The 17,178-nt window shown below is 59.2% G+C and overlaps 2 protein-coding genes across 2 annotated transcripts; both read right to left on the reverse strand.

The window, feature by feature from the left end:
• Nucleotides 1-458: 458 nt before the first annotated feature.
• ZFP41 (ZFP41 zinc finger protein) lies at nt 459-8,217 on the reverse strand. The gene is made up of 4 exons (XM_036281241.1): nt 7,386-8,217; nt 5,788-7,102; nt 4,092-4,207; nt 459-2,445 (listed from the first exon to the last, which is right to left on the reverse strand). Exon 2 carries the CDS (start codon nt 6,923-6,925, stop codon nt 6,329-6,331), a length of 597 nt encoding a protein of 198 aa, XP_036137134.1. The 5' UTR covers nt 6,926-7,102; nt 7,386-8,217; the 3' UTR covers nt 459-2,445; nt 4,092-4,207; nt 5,788-6,328.
• Nucleotides 8,218-11,118: 2,901 nt separating this feature from the next.
• Nucleotides 11,119-13,181, reverse strand: GPIHBP1 (glycosylphosphatidylinositol anchored high density lipoprotein binding protein 1). Its single transcript, XM_036281311.1, has 4 exons — nt 13,095-13,181; nt 12,437-12,580; nt 11,548-11,661; nt 11,119-11,445 (listed from the first exon to the last, which is right to left on the reverse strand). Exons 1-4 carry the CDS (start codon nt 13,144-13,146, stop codon nt 11,219-11,221), a joined length of 537 nt encoding a protein of 178 aa, XP_036137204.1. The 5' UTR covers nt 13,147-13,181; the 3' UTR covers nt 11,119-11,218.
• Between the last annotated feature and the right edge of the window lie 3,997 nt (nt 13,182-17,178).

Raw genomic sequence — 17,178 nt, forward strand, 5'->3', positions numbered from 1 at the left:
AAAAGAAAGTGCACCCTGGATTTCAGCTGCTGAAACCTGGATGCCTGGCAGCTTCCCTGCCCCACCCAGGTGCCAGGAGCACTTCCCCAGTTGTGACGACCAAACATGCCCCTAGACATCGTCTGCGTCCCTTCTGGGGTCCGCTCCTCCCGAGGGCAGCGGCTCTAACGCTGGCAGTCCCAGGGGCCCAGGAAGCAAGCCCAGCGCCTCCCAGACTCCACCAGGGGTTAGGACTGCAGGCACTAAGCACCCGGCAAACCCAAACTTAGTCTCCCAGGTACGGAGGGCCACAAAGGTGGTGTCTGCAGAGGGCACAGCATCTTGTCACTGCAGGGGTCGCTCCCATCCTAAGTGAGCAAGCACCTTTTCTGGTTTATGTGTGGTCTCTGAGGAGTTTGGTTAATGTGAGTCGCCCTCAAGACACCCGTGAAAGGCTGCTGGCTCTCTGGTCTGTGCCACGTTCTCTGGGGGAGGCAGCATTGCCTCTCTGGGGAGTCCCAACTGCACCCACAAGCTGCAGAGATCAACAGAATGCGGCGAAGAGGTCAGGACAGATGTTTATTGTAGGAGAAAGCAGGCCCCAGCAGGTCCCAGCACAGGAGGCTCTGTGATGAGTGTGGAGACCGCAGGGAGCAGGTGGGAGCCAGTGTGGCTCCATCTGTGTCAGGAGACCACGTGGACACAGGAACCACAAAAGCAGAGAACATCCACCCCAGGCAGAGCACACTTGCTTAATAAGGACTGAGGAGTGAAGGGATTTCAGAGTAAAATTTCAATGTTGACTAGTCGGAGAGTTAAATTTCTGGACACTAAATTAAGTGAAAAACACCAGGCTAGCGAGTGTCCGCACCACCACGGGCCCGAGACCACCAGCTGTGTGCCAGAGGGTTCATGGCCCACGGCCACCTCGAGCCACTAGGTATGTGTGCACGGACACACTTCCTGGGGGATGTAAGGAGAAGGCCAGTACACCGAGTGCGCAAGCTCACCAGGAAACACATTCACACCAAGAGGCATGGACACAAAGAACAGAGAACCAGATGCCCCATGGGGAGGCTGCAGTGAGCGGGCACACATGGTGTAGCAGGCACACCCAGTGCCGAGACCAAGGCGTGCTTCGGAGCCGAGGCCACTGGGTGCTTGCCCTGAGGGGATGGTGACTTCGGGCCTCAGAAACCATGTCTGCAGATGGCTTTGGGCAGCACCAGCCCTGTCCCCAGGCCAAGCCTGGATCCTGACGGGACCCTGCAGGTCACCCAGCAGGTGGCAGGAGTTTGCGGGGAGGAATCCTGGAGACAGCAGACTCCAAGCTTAGCACACAAAGGTCCCTGGGCAGCGGACCTGGAGACCACCCTGGCGCCAGCCTGTTCCTTCCCTGCGCCTCGGAGACACCCCGCTTTACCCCTCCATCCTGGCTCACTGAGAATGCTCTCTGACCTGCTCCAGAGCAAATGTCCAAGTGCCCCCAGTGCCATGAACTTCCTTCCTGGGGCTGAGGCCACGTGGCCCAGCCTAGTCCTGTCCACTCTACAGCACGAGTTGGAGTCTAGCTCACTTGCAGAGGTAACAAATGATCACCTCTTGGTGCCCAAACTGGGTCAGATATGAGAGTAGAAAGAAAGCCCAGGCGATACCCTGCTGCCCACAGGAGTGCAGTGGACCCCAGTGCAAGAGCGGCCAGAAGCCAAAGTCACTGATCAGGCCCTGCTCTGTGGCCCTCACTGCCCACTGCCCCACGGCGCTGTCTCCCCACCTTCCCTCAGAGGGGCAGACGCTGGCATGGCTCACAGGACGCCAGCAGGAGCACACCAACATCAAGTCCCTGGGGCATCCACGGGCATCACCACATATGTTCAGGGTCCTCTGTGGCCTTCACCCAGATGCTGGGTCGCCTGGAGCCATCCCTGCACTCTCCATGGACTGTGGTGGAGCCGGCGGTGTGTCGAGGCACCGAGGTGGGTCTGGGTCGCTGCTGTACATCTTCCTGTGACAGTGGGGAGGTGCCCGAGATCTGGGACATTCTCAGCCTGCAGTGTTCCCATGTGGAGCCCATTCCCAGAAGGCCGGGTCAAAGGAGTCAGGGGTGCCTCCCGGCCAGGGCGGGCACACATCCACGTCTGCCCACTGTGAACCTTTTCACCTCTGAAAGGTCTGGGAGTCACGTGAGGGCCCAGTTATTTCCAGTTTCCTGTCACTGCACTCCCGACGGACTCCGATGAAGCACCGCCCTGCTCACCTGCCTGCAGGGACAGCCCTCCCCACACCGGTGTCCCCACCTGTCCTGCAGCCTCGGGGGCTGGACTAGAGGTTTCCTTTCCTCGCTTCCTTCTTGACCTCTGGTCCTCCTCAGAGTTCAGGAATGTGGGAACTTTGTTAGTTCTGAGGTTCCTTTTTATGCATATTTCATTGGGAATGTCTTGCTTCGGGGTGGTCTGCTCTCACAACCTGGAAAGGATGAGAGATGCCTCTTGAATAAAGAAAGAAGCGCAGTTATTACCTTGTTCCTTGTTGGCAAAAGCCAGCCATGAAAGCCAGGAAGTGGCTTTGATCACGAGGCCTGGTCCTGGCTGACGGTGCTGCGGGGGAGGGGAGCAGTGCGAGGCTCCGCTTGGACCCCGCGCCCGGATGGCAGGAGGTCGCCAGGCAAGCGCTTCCTTTTCATTCACTTAAGAAAGTTGGGAAAGATCAAACACACAAACTTAGGGTGTACATGGCGGAAGTGACAGCGAAGGATCCAACGCCCGCTTACACTCCATCCAGTTTAGGAGGCTGACGCCCCACACCCGACCCGCTGGGGGCCTGCTCACCCACTAGCCCTACTACATGTGTGTCACACACATTGTTCGGTTTTGCCTGGTTCTGCGCTTGATAAAATTAGTCGGACTGTGGGTCTCCCGTGACATACTGTGCGCAGCCTTGACAGTCCTTTCCAAGAACCAACCTGTCATGTTAATTCCCCAGCGGTCCTGTTCCCACGACTGACATCTGTTCTACCATCTCTCCCTTCCCCTCCGAGTACTCCTGCAAGTCAGAGTTCTCTCTGTAAGTTAGAGTCAAACCCTGGGCAGTGCCCACTGCCCGAGAGCATGGACAGGTGACTGGCGCTGACAGTCGTCGGGTAAGCAGGGTGAGCCAGCACTGCACTGAGGACTTCACACGTGAGGTCACTGAAGAAGGGTAAGTACCCTATTTCACACCTGTTCTCTCTGTAAGTCAGAGTCGGCCGCTTGGCCTCCTGACCCCAGCTTCCCGCTGACCGGGTGGAGGGTGACCGCCTCCGGTCTGGAAGCAGCTCCGCGAGTGCTATTTTCACTGTGGCTGAGCCTTAAGCACTTTGTAACAGCCAGCAGGGGTTTTTGAGTTGGATTATTTAGAAGGTTTTCTTTTTCCTGGAACGCGAGTGAGCTCCATTTGAACAACAAGAAACACGGACGCGGAGGCGAACCTGGAAGGTCAGGCTTGGGCGCTGGGCAGGAGCAGAACTCGGTTCCGGGTCCCTGGCCTCGGCCGTCTGTGACACCACCGCGGCGAACTCAGAAGCATCAGCAAGTGAGCCGCCTGTCTGCCCCAAACGACAGGAGGCCAAAGGGACCGCTCACTGCTTTAGCTGAAAATCTCTCTCGTTACTGTGAACTGTATTTTTAAAGAAATTCCCAGGTATGTTATTGTGATAAAGTGTCTGCTGTCGTTTCCTAGGCTGACTTAGTGGATGGGAGCTGCTGTCTCCTCCTGGGAGGGGCACCGAAGGCCCTCAGCCCACACGGCCACCTCTCGTGCCCCTGGGCAGTGCCCACTGCCCCGAGAGCATGGACGGTCGTCGGGTAAGCGGGGTGAGCCAGCACTGCACTGAGGACTTCACACGTGAGGTCACTGAAGGAGGGTAAGTACCCCATTTCACACCTGAGCAAACCGAGGCACAGGATGTGAGGCGACACACCCAAGGTCCCACATCTCCAGAGCGCGGGGTTGGGTTGGTAGCTCCTGGCCTGAGAACTATGCTCTCGACAACCTGCTTCCTCTCCAGAAGTCAAAGACATCAGATTAGCGTGTGTGCATTCTCTCCTAACGAACTGGCAAAGGCCAGGACCCACCTGCCCACGGCCGGAGAGCCTTGGGAAGCTGCCTGGGGCGGTGCTGGGCACTACACAGGAGGGCAGTGTTTGTCAGGATCACCTCCGCCTGTCACTCCTTCTGTGGCCCGTCGGCCCTAAACACAGACAGATATTTATCGCAGCTTATTTATAACGACTGAAACCAGACACAGCCAATGTGCCCTTGCCAGGACATGGCTAAACCAACTCTTCTAGTCAACGGATCATCACGCAGCCATTAAAATATTACTTCCACCAGCTGGTGTGGCTCAGTTGGTTGGGCATTGTCCCATGCACCGAAAGGTTGCTGGTTCAATTCCCAGTCAGGGCACATGCCTGAGTTGCAGGCTCAACCCCCACTAGGGGGCATGCAGGAGGCAGCCGATCCAAGTTCTCTCATGGCTGCTTCTACCCCTCCCTCTCCCTTCCTCTCTAAAAGAAAAAAAAACACACAATAAAATATATTAAAAAAAAACAAAACCATTACTTCCCATGGGTAACAACATGGAACATGATAATATAGGAAATGACCATTTTCCCATAGTATACGTGGGATATTGTAAGATACAATATGTAACCTGTAACAATGTTACATATAATTATATATATCATGGTATAACATTGCAACAAATAAAAACCAAAGTGCCCTGGCTGGTTTGGCTCAGCAGTTACAGCATCAGCTCCGCGGACTAAAGGGTCAAGGGTTCAATTCCGGTCAAGGGCACGTACCTGGGTTGCAGGTTCAATCCCCAGACCTGGTCCAGGTTGTGTGGAGGCAACTAATCGATGTGTTTCTCTCTCATCAATGCTTCTCTCTCCCTCTCCATTCCTCTCTAAAGCCAATCAAATCATACTAAAACGACAACAAAGTGGTGCAGACTCCCCAGGATGTGTGATCGTGGTGGCTGCGCTAAGCTCAGACTGTCCACACCCGTCTCCCCAGCTCACTGGGACAAGCAGCAGAGCACACTTGCTCTGAGCATCCCCAAGCCCCTCACCACCACCTCTTTCAGCTTCCTGCGTCAGCTTTCCCTGCCAACATTTAGTTCTGGCTTGACCAGTTTGAAATCCACGCGGCCCTGCCACCTAGTGGACGGTCTGGACCCAGGTTTGCCAACCCCCAGGGCCGTTCTTTCTGACTTAGGGTCACACGTCTGTCTCCCCTAAACCAGCTATGGCACCTGCTTTAGGACAACTTTGCCTCATCAGGTCTCATTTCTGGGACCCTGCAGGAAGGTTCTGGGAGGCTGTTGACTCCCTGGCACACCTGGGGCCTGGCCCAGGGGTGGGGGCGCAGCTCAGGCAGAGGTGTGATAACATCTCAGCTCCTAGAAAGAGCGAGTAGAACTAGTCTGCTTGGAGCACCTCCACACCCTCTACAGCTGCCCGCTGGGGGAGCCTGTCTCCACCTGAGCTCTGGCTTCTTGCAAGACAGAATCCCCAAGACAGGCCACTACTAGTTTTCTTGTCTCCAAACAGGTGAAAATGTAGGTACCAATACTTTCCTAACAAAAAGCCACATTATCTCCTGGCTGACAGTCACTCATACTGTCTAGAGATTCTGGGAGAAACGGCAGAGCCCTGGAGAGCACAGAGCCCTGTGCAGACCGTTCCTGGAGGGAGACCCAGGCGGGTCCAGTGTATGGACTTGATGGGGGCAGCATGGAACCTGGCGGCCAGACAGAGTAGAACTAACCTGGATGGAGAGCTGGGCCCTGGGGGGCAGGGCACACAGCCCATCTGAAGGCCTCCTGTGTGGCTGGATGAAAGGTACCCTCAGCGCTCTGGGACCCGGCACATGGCCGGGCAAGAAGCGCTTCCACATGGCAGCACGGAGGCCCAACGAGCTGTGTCCCAAGTGGTCCATCTGGGTAAGTCAGGCCGCTGGTCTGGCATGATGGCTGGCCCAGGGGACACATAGGGGTTCTGGTTCCTGGGGACAGGGCACTGAGTTCAAGGGCTGGTGCTCCAGCCCGAGAAGGACGGTCACCGCAGCTGGCTGAGTGGGGAAAGCAGGGGTCTGGTTCTGTCCAGAGGGTGCCCAGTTCCTGCAGAAGCACTGCTGTGTAGCTCAGGGCCACAGGCCCCCACCAGGCTGCATGGGGACAGGCTCAGGACCCAGTGGCCAAGAGTCTGCAGACAACATCCTCAAAGGAGCAGGTGGGCAGGCCGCCGCCAGAGTGGATGCCACAGCAGAGGTGGCAATGGGAGGTGCTGATCGAACAGCTTCCCGGCGCTCAGTGCTTCTTCCGGGGGTGCCGTTTCCGGTGGCGAATGAGACATGAGCTGTAGGCGAAGGTTTTCCCGCATTCCTTACACTCGTACGGCTTCTCTCCAGTGTGAGTTTTCTGATGTTTCAGGAGATTTGAGCCACAGTTAAAGGCTTTCCCACACTCACCGCATTTAAAGGGCTTCTCTCCCGTGTGGATTCTCTGGTGCTTGGTGACGTCAGAGCTGTGCCGAAAGGTCTTCCCACACTGATCACATTGGAAGGGCTTCTCTCCGGTGTGAACCCTCTGATGGCGGATGTGATCCGTCTTGTGCTTGAAAATGCGCCCACATTCACTGCACTCGTAGGGTTTCTTTCTCTGAAAAGGGATGAACACAGGAACCCCCTCGAAGTCATCTTTAAATGAAGCATCGAAGGCATCGAAGATGTGGGCTTCATCCTCAGGACTCAGGCCGGGCTCCTTACTGTGCTTTCTAGCCAGAGTGCCTCTCCTGCTGGGCCCTCTCCCCCCAGACACCTTCTCGTCCTTGGTAGTGTCCCTCTGCACCACCGTGTCCTCCTTTGGGCTCTGTGTCTTCTTTTTTTTGCCTGTAGGCTTTTCCATCTCTCTGTTCCCAGGAGAACAGGGGTCAGGGAAGCTTCCTGTAAGGGCCAAGGAGAAAGGCTGAGGCACAGTCCTCCGGCCTAACAAACTTCTCTATGTAACCACTTCTTCAGAGCTCTGGCTTCGGGCTCAGCTCTTTGCTTTTCTGAGCTTGCAATTAAAGCCCCAACCGAAGATCTGTAACAGAAGGAAGAGCAGCACCATGCCTCAGCGGCTGGAGAAGCAAGACCACTGGCACTGAATGAGCTCTGTAAAGACACGTGGGCTCTTTCTGCGCTGAGGGGCTGAGGGACTGAGGGGTGGGTGGGGGCATGTGGGAAGGGAAGGAGGGACGGGGCCCATGGGGACACAGCCCCTTTCCTCCCCTGCTCCTATACTACCACCTGGACATCTAACAAGTGTCCCAAACGGCACACGACCAAACAGAACACTCGATTTCCCCGGACCCTGAGACACTCACCCTGGCTGGTTTCCTCATTTCTGTAAACAGTGTCGGTATTTACTCAGTCGCTAAACAAGGAACCTTCTTCCTCTGCTGGGGGACAGGTCTCCACGCCAGTGTCAGGTACCATGGACCACTGCCTACTTTGTGGTCCCCAAACTCGAGTTTCTTGATCCTTCTCCACTTCCTGTATTTGGGACCGGACAACGTGCCTTTGGAGCCACAGGCAGAAGAAGCCGCCTGCCCCCTGCGGAAGGTACCACCCATCCCCTCAGGCCTGGATTCTACGCTGCAGGAAACTTGGGGCAGGCTCCCTCGGGGCTGCCCTTGCTCCAGCGGTCCCTTCATGGTCCATTCCACACTGCAGCTGGTGAACCCCATCATACCCTTGCCTAAACCCCCAGGAAACATTCTAGATCATCATCTGCCCAACTCAAGTTGGCAAATGGATTTACTTACTCTCTATATGCTGTGCACACCAAGGAATAAAATCATTGTTAAAATGGAGACCAGCCCCGTCGGTGTGGCTCAGTGCACTGAGCGTCGCCCCAGGGACTGCGAGGTCCCGGTGGGATTCCCTGTCAGGGCCCAGGCCGGGGTTTCGGGCTTGACCCCCAGTAGGGGGCGTGCAGCAGGGGGCAGACGTTGGATGACTCTCTTTCACATCGTTGTTTCTATCTCTCCCTTCCTCTCTCGCTAAAAAAATCGTTAAGAACATAACAAAAACCAACCAAACAAACAAACAAAAACTCGGAGACCGGAGGTCACCGTCTCAGTCCCGTCACGGGCAGGCCTGTGGGCACAAGGGGCCGCCACGGCGACAGAGCCCTCCGTCCACACCGCCAGAGCCGACGGGCGCGCCGGCCGAAGGCTGGGTGCTGCTACCTGCTGCGCAACCTCGGCGTCGCTCTTCTGCTCTCGGAACCCGCGGCTCTGGGCTCCCCGGAAACCTCGCTCACCCCCACTCCGCTGCCTGCAGGAGCCGGGGTCTCGGCGAGAGACCGCACCACCCGCGGGTGTGAGACGCAGGAGCAACCGCGCACCCGCCTGTGGCCTGGCCTGCAGCGGCCAGCGGCCGTGCTGAGGCCGACACGAGGGGCCCCGAGCCGGGCAGCGCCCCGCCAACCAGAGCCTCGCCGGCCGCGCCTGCAGGGCGCGGGGCGACGCCTCCCCCTCCAGCCGCGCGCAGCCTCGCTCTCCGCCCGCGGCGCCTGGAGCCCGAGGGGAAGCCGCCGCCCTGGGCCGGGGCCCCCGGAGAGACGCGGGGAGTCCCCCGACAAAAGTGGGGCGGCGAAGGCGCGCCACGCTCCCGGAGCCCGGCCGTATACCGGCCCCCGAGCCGGCCCTCTGGCTGCCCAGCGGAGCCGCGCCGCCTGCCGGAAGAGCCTGCACGGGCCACGCCTCTTCCGGTGCCGCTCTAGGACGCGGGGCTCGGGGCTCTCGGTGGTGCGCCGAGGGCTCCGCCCCCGAGCCGGCCCCTCCCACTCCCCGCAGGCCCCCAGCGCACCCCTGCGGGCTTCCCCCGGAGACCCGCTCCTCACCCCTGCGCCCCTCCTTCATTCTGTGTCCCTCCCGCACCCCTGCGCCCCGCTCCTCTCGGGCTCCCCTCTGGCTGGAATGATAACGCTGAGCAAGGCGGGACCACGAGTGGAGGCTTTTCCCACCGTATTCCATCCATGGCGCCCGCCCTCCCCATTCTCCGAGGCCGGGGACGCAGCCCTGGCCCCTTGGGCGTGCGCTTCTCGGGCGGCGCCTCCTCTGCCGCGGGAAGCCAGCGCCGGCCGGTGGAGCGCGCTGCCCCCGGGGACCGCCTCTGCCGTCGGGAGCCCTGTGGCGCACAGCCTGAGGTCGCGCCTCTGCCCCGGGAAGGTCCCGCTAGGACCTGGGCGCGCTGACCTGTCCTGGTCCATCGGCCCCTGCAGGCCCCTGTCACGGAGAGTGGGGGCACCACTGGGAAGCTCCGTCCTCAGGAATGTCCTGCTTTGGGTCACTGCCTCATCCTCACCCCATTCTCAGGGTTGAAAACAAGGGCAGGAAATGCGACTGCAGCCACCTGCTTCCTGTGCTATCAGAAAGAACTCCGGAGGAGCCAAGACTGGGTGGGGTGGGCTGAGGAAGGGTGGCAGGTGACCCAAGGGGGGCACACAGGACAAAGTGGATCTGGGTGGGGTGGGACGAGGGAAGGGAACCCAGAGTCTTTGGGGAAGACGGAAACTGCATGGGAGGGGTGCCTAAGGAGGGTCTGTTGCCCAGGAAGACCCCGGAGGCCACTGGCTCCAGCTGGCAGGTCATGTGGGGCCAGAAAAGAAGGGAACACAGTGTCCTCCCTGAGCTCACTCCCAGGACCAGGGCTGGGTGGGGAACACGGGCCCTAATATGGCCCCAGGGGCTGTTTTCAGGGTGGGGGTGGTGAGGCAGGGAAGGGACACTTCAGTTCTAAGGGCTCATTTATTTCCTCCTCATTGGGAGCGGTGGGGCTGGGGGGTGCTGAAGGCAACAGGGCCAGCCGGCTGACCCAGTGCCCAAAGAGGGACAGAGGGATGAAAGGGCATCTCCTCCGGAGAGAGCACAAGAGCCTGAGCCCTCGGCCACGGGCAGCCCCCGGGCCAGAGCTGGGACCTGAGCACAGAGAGGCTGACGGCTTGCCAAGATCACACAGCCAGGACGTGGCTGATTCAGACTCCAGGCCTGGCCAGCATCTCAGCCCTGGGCCCTTGTGGGCTCCTGTGGAGTCCTGGGGTCCCCAAGTCACACTGAGGAAGGATAAGAAGCCTCACCAACATCTGAGCTGCAGGGCAGAGCCGTTACCCAAAGCCACCAGGCTCCAGAAGTTTCCAGCATCAGCCTCTTGAGGGCTAAGCACCTGCAAGTGCCCTGGCTGAGGTGTGCTCTGGAAGGTCACCAGGGCCTGAGCCTGTCTCCTCTGCGCCCTCGGACAGGGGATGGTTAGAGCCAAGTGAGGAGTGAGGGCTTCGTTCTCTGCTTCCCAGCTGTGGGCAGGACCCCAGGACCCTGCAGAGGAGGCTGTCACCAAAGTAGGAGTCCCAGGCCAGGCAGCACCTGAGGCTTGGACAGCCTGCATCTCCCCTGAGGGCTTTGAGGGGGCTGGCTCCGGGGTGTAGCAGGTAGGTATGTGCACTCAGACCTCTGCAGGGGTGACGGGGGGATTTCTGTGAATGCAGGTGACAGTGCCCCGTATTTCTAAGGTGAGCTGGTAGGGCTAATGAGGTTTTTGATCACAAGGGTCTCCCAATCAACATGCACACAAGTGGCACCCAGGGTCACTGGATTCATAATGACAGCAATAGGCCCTGTTTGCTAAGCGCTTACTCTCGCTGTGGCCCTGCTGCGGGGCTCACCTACCCTCCCACCTGACAGACAAGGAAGCCACCTGGGGAGGTGAAGAGGTTCACCTGGAGTGTGAGCTGGAGGGTGGGGGCCTAACATTTGAACCCAGGGAGCGTGACCCTTGAGCTGTGAGTGTGTGTACATGCATGGGTGTGTGTGAGAGTGTGTGAAAATGCACGTGACAGAGAAGCGCAAACTGACGAGCTTCAGCAGGGCAGAAGTTCGTTTCCCTCCCAGCCTGGTAGAATGGGACGGTCTCCCCCAGGCATGTGGTGAGTGGCTGAGGCCTGACCTGAGGCCCATGTGCTGGCCACCCCACTGCGCACAAACAGTGGGAGAAGAGGGCAAACGGGGAAACTGAGGAAATGCAGATGGGCTGGGGGAGGCCAGTGCTGGCCTCCAAGTTTATTCTCCAAAGCTGGTGGGGGCTGGGGTCAGGAGAGGACGACTGGACAGGGTGCTGACCCCCCAGGGATGAGCCGGCGGGGAGGGGCCGACTCCATTCAGGACCCCATTGCCCCGAGGCCAAGGAGGAGACTGAGCAGGAGGGCAGCAGCCACAGTTTGGGGGCTGCCCTGGGGACCCCCTGCCCCACCGCCCTGCCAGGGTGGGATGTTGCACAAGGTGGTCTGGCAGCAGGTCACTGTCACCAGGGTCTCCTCTACGGTCCTGGTGCTGAATTTACACGTGTCTGCACACCACGCCGAGTAGGTCGTCAGAGGACCCGATTCTGGGGGGCAGTGGAGAAAGAATTGATCACACTGGACGTTGGGGAACAGGGACCAGGCCCCTCTGGGCAGTGTGCCTCGTGGGTGCCAGCGTGGCTACTCACCGGTGTCCCCTTGGGAGGTGAGGGTCTTGCAGAAAGGCTGGCTGAGGGGGCAGTGGCTGGTCTGGTGGCAGCGGTCCTCCCGGCGCAGGGACTGGCAGGAGTAGCACTGCAGCCCTGGGGACAGGCGGGCTCAGGCCGCACCATCCCCCAGCCCCGAGCACACCTGGTCCAGCCTCTCCCTCCAGGCCCCTCAACACTCCCACCTGTGTCTCACTTAGAGCCGCCAAGCCTCCCTGGGCCCTCCTGCTGACTGGCCAGCGGCCCACCCGGGCAAGGACCTGGGGCGCGTGAGCCCATGGGGGATGCGGGGCGGGGTCTGGTGTAAGGACAGACATGCTGGGGGGGTGCTGGGAGCCCAGGCCATGCAGGTTGGATGCTGGGGATGCCCTGGGCTTTATCCTTTCAGGCTGGACAGAGCAGGGGTGCCCCCAGCCATTCAGGGTGGTGTGTCAGGTTGGGGGGCGGAGTGGGTCTCACCTCTGACTCCATGCTCTGTTCTAAGCCTTAGGCTCTCTGTTCCCTGCAGAAGCCTATCCAAGCCCTGGTCCCAGGGTTGTCCCACCTTCCCCCCTCACCCTACCTACAAGCAACCTCTCTTGTCTTACTGACTGGACTCAACGCCCAGGGCCTCTCCATCCTGGGCTCCGCTGCGCCCCTCTGCTTGGTGAACTGTTCAACCTCCACCCCAGCACCATCACCCTCCCCGTGGTGGCTCCTCTGGGCTCTCTGCTCTGGCTGGCAGTTGAGGGTCATGGTCAGGCAGGGTCACAGGCAGCCTTCATTAGCCCGTCTGTCCACATCACTCCCGCCCACACCGCCTGGAGCTCAGGGGCACCCAAAAGAAGGGCAGAGAGAGAAGCGTGTGCCCGTGGGGTTAGTGGACATGTACCTCTGTCCCTGCTGCCTGCCATCCTGCCGGCCTCCTCGTCCTCCTCGTCCTCCTCGTCCTCGTCTTCATAGTCCTCCTGCCCAGTGTCCTCACCGTCGTCCAGCTCGTCCCACGCCTGTCCTCTCCCTGGCTGCGCAGGGACACCTGTAAACCTCCAGGACTTGGGTACAGAGACACATGCTCGGGGCCGGTGTGGCACCCCCACCCCAGATCTGTCCTTTCCTCCGCCATCTCCGCAGCAGGTGAGGTCTCTGGTTCTCCACTTGCCCTGTCCCTGTGCAGCTGGCACTATCCTCAACGCCAGCTGCTGGGGCTAGCCCTTTCCAGCAGCCCCGCCCCCACCCTCAGGATGGCTTGCCCATTGTACAGAAAAGGAAACTGAGGCCGGGAGAGGAGAGGGAAACCCAAAACTTGCATTTCAGAGAGGCTGAGCCTGGGGCTGAGAAGAGGGGAGCCCATGCCCCCAGGGACTGACTGGGGCTGGGAAGGTTTGGAGACTGGTGAGAGCCCAGGACACCCCGCGTCCACCTCCCTCTGGCCTCGGATTCCAGCCTCATGCCCTTTCTTCCCAAGCCCTGTCTTGTCCCCAGGCTGGAGGTCCCCAGAGGCCCGGACCACGCGGCATGCCTTGCTGCAGGGTCGCCCCTCGCCCGAGTACCTGGCTGTCTGCACAACAGCAGGGCCAGCAGGACAGTGGCGAGTGTCTTCATCCTCGGGGCCGTGGTCTGTGCTCTGTCCTGCTGGGGCCCTGGGTCCGTGGGAAGTGTGACAAAGAGCATTGCTGGGGGCTTCCTGGAGGCCTCTGGGCCCTGCCCCACCCCCCACCCCAGCTCCAGTCGCAAACAATTGGACAGTTTCCCTCCAGGACCCCAGGGATCCAGGGAAAGGGAAGTCCTCGTGTTTGGCCTTGGGGAGTCCTGACATCTGTGCAGCTCTGCCCTGGCCTGGCTCGCTGGCCTTGGTGCCTCAGCCCTGCAGTGCAGCCTGTGAGCCTGGCCCCGGCTGGGGCAGCCTCTGCCCACCCCTTGCCCTGTGTCTGGACGCCATGCGGTCTGGGCCTGGGCCCTCCAGCCGCAGACTGGTGACCAGGCCCTTTCGACTTTGAGTCAGCTCACTGACATCCCATGGACTCCTGAAGAGCATATAATTTTTTTTTAGAGAGAGAGAGAAGAAGGGAGAGAGAAACATAGAAACATTGATCTGCTGCCCCCTGCACGCCCCCTACTGGGGATCAAGCTCACAACTAGGCATGTGCCCTGACAGGAATCCAACCGGGACCTCTCAGTCCATGGAAAGACGCTCAATCCACTGAGCCACACCGACCAGAGCTGAAGAGTATTTTTAAAAAAGACACAATAAAGGTCCGCCCACTGCGGCCCACCCTGCCCCTTCCCATGGCTCACCCACTGCCTGGAGTTTTGTCCCTCACCTGCTCAGCTGTCACCTCCTCAGAGAGGGCCTTCCCACCACCACCCACTCCACACCCTGCTCTCCCCTGCCCTCCAGGGCCCCTGCCAGGGAGCTGTCAGAGCCGGCCGTCTGGGAGAGCCTCCCTCCCTCTGGGCACCCGTGACTCTTGACGGACGGTGGGAGAGGCCTGGGCTGCTCCCTCTCTCTGCCTCCTGAATTTCCCCCTCTAAATTTGGCTCAGCGGTCAGAGCATCGGCCCACGGACCAGAAAGCCCCGGGTTCAGTTTCCTCTAAGGGCATGTGCCTTGGTTGCAGTTTGTTTCCTGCCCCGGTTGGGGTCGTGTGGGGTGGCGACCACTCAATGTGTCTCTTCCTCCCTCTCTCCCTCCTGCTCTATCTGAAGATACATGCAAAAATGTCCTCCGGTGAGGATAGAAAATTTTTTAAAAAGTTGTGGTAAAATGTACATAACATAAAATCTGCCATCTTTACCAATTTCACATGTCCAGGTCAGTGGCAAAGCACAGTCACACTGTCCTAACACCATCACCACCATCGTCTCCAGGGCTTTGTCATCTCTGCACACTGAAACTGTCGCATTGAACACTGACCCCCGCCCCTCCCCCAGCCCGTCTCTGAACCCGACTACTCCAGGGACCTTCCATACGAGAAAGCAGAGGGGCTCATCCCTTCGGGACTGGCTCCTTTCCCTGAGCATCATGTCCGCAAGGCTCACCGTGTGGTGATGTCAGAACTTCCCTCCGTTACAAGGCTGGACAAGACTGTTCCACGGCTTGGCCAGGCCACATTTTCATTTCTTTATTTGTATATATTTTTTATCATCCTCACCCGAGGACATTTTTGCATTTATCTTCAGATAGAGCCTGAGGGAGAGAGGGAGGGAGAGAGAGATAAAAACATCGATGTGAGAGAGACTCATCCAGTGGCTGCCACCCACATGACCCCAACCGGGGCGGGGGTACATGCCCTTAGCAGGAACCGAACCCGAGACTCTCTGGTCCACAGGCCGACGCTCTAACAGCTGAGCCAAACTGGCCAGGGCTGGGCCACATTCTTCTATCCATCCATCAGCCAATGGGCACTGTGGCTGCTGTGAACACGGGTGTGCAAGGAGCTCATCGGCCCCTGCTCTGGTCTCTGGGTGGGGACCCAGGGAACTTGCCGGGATCGCACAGCGAGTCCACGTCAGGTTTTGGACCAGGTCCTCTCCTCCTGCGTGTAAACAAAGTCGAGAGTCCCACTAAAAAAATTAAAAGAAACTCTTGAAAAGCCCCCCTTTCCTTAGTTTTCTACCAAAACATCCTCCCCATTTCCTTCCTTGTGGCACATGTCCCTGTGCCAGGAGCCAGGCTCCCCTCCCCTGGCGACCCATCTCCCCGCCACCAGCCCTGGGCTTCGCATGTGGAAACTCAGGTCAGAGCGCCCAAGGACTGGCCTGAGCTCCACCTCCTGCCCGCCCACTGGCACCACCCTCTATCACCCCTTCACTCAGGGGTGCCCAGGTGGGCCCCCAGCTGTCTGGGGCACAACAAAGGCATATCCCACATGTCTTCAACTGACAGTTAAAAAAACCTCAGAGTGACTGTGGGGATCTGCGCAGCCACGGAGAGGAAGGAAGTGGCTCGTGTCCTGAGCCAGAAAAACACTCCGTGGGTGAAGCTGGCACTGGAGAGTGTGCTTGTGCTAGTCTGTGTGGAAAGGGGGGAAGCAGGCTCCACGTGGGGATCTGGCGCTGTGTGCAGCGCGCCGTCTCCTGCTCAGGTCTGCGGCCTCCTGGCTGCCCACCAGGCCCCTTCTCCGGAGATGGCAGGACATTTGGGCTGTCCACCTCGAGCCACACTGTCCTGTCCTCAGCTGTGTGACAGGCAGCACTGGTGGGTGGCTGGAGGCGGGCCGCTGGGCAGCACCTTGCAAGTCCCAACCCCGGGCTGGGGTCTCGGCCTGGATCCAGCTGCAGCCCTGGGCCGGTGAGGCTCAAAGGAGACTCTACCTCCGGCCCCACAGGTCCTGCCTCTGAGCTGGACAGACCCTTCTGCTGACACCCTAGGTGCCATCTCTCAGCCTGCTGGGATCGGTGCAACGCAATGAAACTACAAGCACACGCTGCTTGGAGTGAGGGGAGCTTTGCAAGGTAGCAAATGTCCCAGATCTCTGGATGCAGTCCCATTTATTTGCAAATCGGTACCCCTAGGTCGCAAGTGGACTTAAGTAAAGCATTTCCTTGTATGGCATTACTGCATACTCCCTAGCTTTGTCTCTTGCTTTTTAAGAGAAGAGACCTTGAAGCCAAACGATAAAACAAACCCTTATTACATGCAAATGAAGCACCCAATACACCTGGGTGGGCCAGGCTTGCTCCCCCCTTTCCTGCGGCTAGGATTCCGAGAATGCATGAACACAAGGTTGAGAGTGCTTAACACAAGGTTAAAAAACGTCCATCTTCCAACTCCCCAACCCCACACCTAGGCCCTGTTCTCTTTCTCCAGCACAATCCAGGTGGCTGGTCCTTCCATGCCCCGCACCCTGACCCTCAGCTTGTGGGTCTCCCCGCTGAGCTGGGGAGAACTGTTGCCCCCCTCTCTCTCCAAGCAGGCTGGAGCCCCCTGAGGGCAGCCTGGCCTTGTCCACGGCTGCGTCCCCACTGGCCACTGGAGAGAACGGGAGGTACGGGAGAGAACGCAGCCTTAGGGTGGCCACACTGGTCCAGCAGGTCAGCGAGGCGGAAGCGTGCCGACGGGCAGACAGGCTGCTCAGTCGGTGGAAGCATGTCTGGAGTTCTAGGATGTTAAAGCTGGTGGACCTCATGGGGGAGAGAGTCCCAGCGCCTCCTTTCATGGCGAGATTTGGTGCCTGTAAGGAATCGGGGGCGCCGCCAAATAAAACAGAGAAGAGACTGGAGAGCCAATCAGCCGAATCAACAGGGATCAGGCTTTATTGGGTACACTCCGGGCGGGTTCACAGACTCCGGGGGTCGAGTCCTAGAAGCCGCGCTCAATGTAGGGGCTCGTGTCTTTTATATCTGCCTGTTGCAGCTGGAATTTGTCCCTTAGGGTTTGGCCCTGCGGGGCTATGCATGGAGCCTCTGGAATGTGAATCTATAAGAGCAAGATGGGAGTTAATCTATAGCCTAGAGGCAGGCCGTTCAGGGTGGGAGACAAGGCTGAGCAAGGAGACAATGGTCGAGCACTTTGCCTGGCGCCAGTCCCCCAGGCCATCGGACAGTGCCCAGGTGAGGAGCGCCCGGCTCAGAGGTGCCCTTGACCCAGCCCCAGATGCCCAGGCCAGCAATGATATTTTTCCAGTTCTTAAAC

This window comes from Molossus molossus, unplaced genomic scaffold (assembly GCF_014108415.1).
Source record: "Molossus molossus isolate mMolMol1 unplaced genomic scaffold, mMolMol1.p scaffold_m16_p_33, whole genome shotgun sequence".
Taxonomy (NCBI): Eukaryota; Metazoa; Chordata; class Mammalia; order Chiroptera; family Molossidae; genus Molossus; species Molossus molossus.